At 39.4% G+C, this 4,189-nt stretch overlaps 1 protein-coding gene across 1 annotated transcript in view; it reads left to right on the top strand.

Moving 5' to 3' along the window:
* mrpl28 (mitochondrial ribosomal protein L28) overlaps nucleotides 1-4,189 on the top strand; it is a 4,444-nt gene extending 255 nt beyond the window's left edge. Inside the window, exons 1-6 of the mRNA XM_051680036.1 lie at nucleotides 1-80; nucleotides 323-634; nucleotides 2,275-2,427; nucleotides 2,679-2,813; nucleotides 2,951-3,037; nucleotides 3,940-4,189. The exon at nucleotides 1-80 is cut by the window's left edge and continues 255 nt beyond it. Of these exons, the coding sequence (XP_051535996.1) occupies nucleotides 347-634; nucleotides 2,275-2,427; nucleotides 2,679-2,813; nucleotides 2,951-3,037; nucleotides 3,940-4,035 (759 nt within the window). The 5' untranslated portion in view covers nucleotides 1-80; nucleotides 323-346 and the 3' untranslated portion in view covers nucleotides 4,036-4,189. The remainder of the gene's footprint in view (nucleotides 81-322; nucleotides 635-2,274; nucleotides 2,428-2,678; nucleotides 2,814-2,950; nucleotides 3,038-3,939) is intronic.

Here is a 4,189-nt window from a genome sequence, read left to right as displayed (position 1 = left end):
ACGTGTTTTGTGAGTGGAGGTTTGCAGTCTGAAATTATCATGTGAGATAAAATAAACATTTTCAGTCGCGTGATTCATTGGTAAGGATACTAACCTGTAAATATTGTCTCTTTATTGTCTGCATTCTCAGTTTTTTTCTTAGCTTGCTTTCTTTAGCTAGCTTAAAGTTCTGCTATATTGTGTTAGATATAGATACATCTAACATTATATATATATATAGATTTAGACAGTAGACCTTTATCAACATCAAGATTTTAGGTGAATGTATAGATAGTCCACTGTATATGTATAGCTCATGGTGTTTGATTATTGTTTGTTAAAGGTTTTGTCTCTTGGTCTGAGTAAAATGCCTCTACTTAAGTATCCACCAAAATTATGGGAAGCCTTGAAGCTGCAGAAAGGCATCTACACCCGTCTTCCCCAACACTACCTCCGCTCTTTGCAGGACACCACCCCCCCAGTCCCAGTGCACTGGAAACCTCTAGGGGTCAAATACAGGGTCAATCCTAAAACCAGCCACCGAGAGCAAGTGCAGGATGTGCCTGTTCCAATTTACTATCCGCCTGAATCACAGGATGGGCTCTGGGGTGGAGAAGGCTGGATATCTGGGTTTAGATATGCTAAGAATGACAAGGTATGAGACCAGTGTGTTCACATTAATGAAATGAAAGAAAACTACAGAAGACTGGATTGGAGAATGAGGAAATATGAATTTACCTTTTAGTAGGGTGAATACAGGCCAATATGTACAAAATTCTGGGTTAGTTAAGCTCCATCAATGGCACTTGTGGCATAATGTTGATTACTTAAAAAAAAATATTGATTCATCCTTCGTTTTCTTAAAAAAAGGGCAAAAATCAAGGTTACAGTGAGGCACTCACAATGGAAGTGAATGGGGCCAAATTTTAGAGGGTTTGAAGGCAGAAATGTGAAGCTTATTATTTAATAAAAGCACTTACATTCATTCTTATGTTAAAACTTATGTACTATTTGAGCTGTAAAGTTGTTTAAATAGTTGTTTTAGGGTTTATGGTGTACATCGTCATGGCAATGAAGTTGTAAAATTGGATATAACTTTACACAGAAAAGGATGGTAAGCGATTTTATCACACTAAAATCATGTTTACATGCACATTGTTTACATATTGTGGCTATAAAAATGAGTATTTTAACATTTATGGATTGGCCCCATTCACTTCCATTGTAAGTGCCTCACTGTAACCCAGATTTTTGCTTTTTTAAAGAAAAGGAGGGACGAGTCAAAATTAATTTTTTGTGGTGATCAACATTATTCCACAAATGTTGTCGATTGAGTTTGACTGGTATTGAACCTGGAATATTCCTTTAATTTCGACTCATCTCTCCTGTAATCTGGGTTACAGTGAGGCACTTACAATGGAAGAGAATGCGGGCCAATCCGTAAATGTTAAAATACTCACTGTTTTAAAAGTATAGGCACAAAACGTAAACAATGTGCGTGTTAACATGATTTTCGTGCAATAAAATCATTTACTAACATTTTCTGTGTAAAGTTAAATCACATTTTACAACTTCGTTGCCATGACGATGTAACACTGTAAACTCTGTAATCCCAGCTTCACATTTATGTATTTAAACCATCCTAAAATTGGCCCTCATTCACTTCCATTGTAAGTGTCACACTGTAGCACAGATTTTTGCCTTTTTATATATCATGCATATACAGGTCAGGAGATTCAGTTAATGTTCACATCAACCATCAGAATGGGGAAAAAATGTGATCTCAGTGATTTGGACTGTGGCATGATTGTTGGTGCCAGATGGGCTGGTTTGAGTATTTCGGTAACTGCTGATCTCCTGGGATTTTCACACACTGTCTCTAGAATTTACTCTGAATGGTGCCAAAAACAAAAAACATCCAGTGAGCGGCAGTTCTGCGGACGGAAACACCTTGTTGATGAGAGAGTTCAACAGAGAATGGCCAGACTGGTTCGAACCGACAAAGTCTGCATTAACTCAGATAACCGCTCTGTACAATTGTGATGAGAAGAATATCAGAATAGCATTCTGAGATGCGGGTTGGTGCTGTTTTGGCCTACAAAATATTAGGCAGGTGGTTTTAATGTTGTGGCTGATTGGTGTATATCCTAATATATAGGATGACATTGATTTAGCCAATGCCGCTTTATGATCGGAAAGTGCCCAACTTCACCTGTATTCACCCTTTGTATTTGTAATAGATATACACATTTGTAATCGTAACATATCAAATGACAAAGGAGGTTTTGTCTTCAGCTCTCTACAAGGCTACGCAAAACCTGGAAGCCACAGTTGTTCAACCGAGAGCTGTACAGTGAAATCCTCGACCAAAAGTTCAATGTGACGGTCACAGCTCGCACACTAGACCTCATTGATGCAGCTTATGGCTTTGACTTCTACATTCTTAAGGTGAGAAGTCCTCACAGGTCTGTTGCATTCAGTGCACTTTATATCTTCTTATATGAAGAATTTGCTAAACTTAAAGCTTTAGTTCAAGTTAAATTGTAAAAGTTTGAATTAGTTAATAAATTTGGAGTTATTTTTTTTTGTATACCTAGACAAAGCACACGGTCACCTTGCCTTCTCAGTTTACATTGTTTACAAGTAAAGTTCATAGCAAAATTGTGTTCATAGCTTCTGTGGATCTCTTTCATAATCAGACCCCAAAGCAAGATTTGAACTCCAAGTTTGGAATGGATCTAAAACGTGCAATGCTTTTACGTCTGGCACGGAAAGACACAGATCTCTACCCTGACAATCCGTCTCGCAGGGAGAAGATCTACAACCGTTACAAGGTGAGAGTTAAGTAGAGACTCGATGTTGTCTTATCAACTCGTATGTTTGTCAAGAGCAGACCTTGGCTCACAACTACAGAGTAATCGTAACCAGCTCTTGTATGTTGTTTTCTTCCGCTTGTTTTTATCACAAGCAGCAGTTCGAGATCCCAGAGGAGGAGGCTGAATGGGTGGGTTTAAGCCTAGAGGAGGCAGTAGAGAAGCAAAGACTATTAGAAAAAAAGGTAATGAAACGAATCTTTTGAACAGGATTGTGAAGTTGGGTAACCAGGGTATAGTATAATATAATATGTAAATATTTGTCCCAAATGGAGGCTTAATGCAAGGAATATTCCACATACTGTAAGTGTCACCAAATAGAGTTCTGGAGGGGAAAAAATGTTTTCTTTTTGTAATTTTGTTATTTTTTTCTCCCCAATTTGGAACGCCCAATTCCCAATGCGCTCTAAGTCCTCGTGGTGGTGTAGTGACTCGCCTCAATCCAGGTGGCGGAGGACGAATCTCAGTTGCCTCCACGTCTGAAACTGTCAATCTGCTCATTTTATCATGTGGCTTGTTGAGCGTATTACCGCGGAGACCTAGTGCGTGTGGAGGCTTCACGCTATTTTCCGCGGCATCCACGCACAACTCACCACGCGCCCCACCGAGAGTGAGAACCACATTATAGCGTCCACGAGGAGGTTACCCCATGTGACTCTACCCTCCCTAACAACCGGGCCAATTTGGTTGCTTAGGAGACCCGGCTGGAGTCACTCAGCACGCCCTGGATTCGAACTTACAACTCCAAGGGGTGGTAGTCAGCGTCAATACTCGCTGAGCTACCCAGGCCTCTGCAATTTAAATGTTTTAATTTTCAGACCTATTTTTTTCTTTAGTAGACGGTTGGTATATCTTTGATTTGAATTGCTCACAACACTTAACTTTAGCGTGGGTTCGACTATTATCGAAATTTGTGTATGATGTTGAAATTCCTTAGAAAGTAACCGGTCGCTGGCGACAGATTTATTTACTCGCTAAAGCGTATAGTTACTCACATTTGGTGCTTGGCAGGTGTGAACTTCTGTCCCTAATGGTTATTGTGCTTGTTCAATCAGTCTTTCACTAAAACTGGTTTTGTGTTTCTCAGGATCCAGAGCCTCTTCACAAGAGTTTGGTGGAGAAGTTTGTGAAGGAGCTTGCCATCAAGAAGCTCTCAGAGCCTCAGATTGTAGAGAAGAAGTGAAGATGTTTAAACTTCCCTCTCTTCCTTGATATCCGCTGGCTAATTGTAATGCAGTCGGGATACTGATGAACATACAATAATGTATTTATTTTGTATTAACATCAGCAACATCATGCTTGTGTTCTGTAAATAAATGTCATTTTTACTTACACAA

The sequence above is a fragment of the Myxocyprinus asiaticus genome, chromosome 39, assembly GCF_019703515.2.
Source record: "Myxocyprinus asiaticus isolate MX2 ecotype Aquarium Trade chromosome 39, UBuf_Myxa_2, whole genome shotgun sequence".
NCBI lineage: Eukaryota > Metazoa > Chordata > Actinopteri > Cypriniformes > Catostomidae > Myxocyprinus > Myxocyprinus asiaticus.
This window is presented reverse-complemented; position numbering and strand designations above follow the sequence as displayed.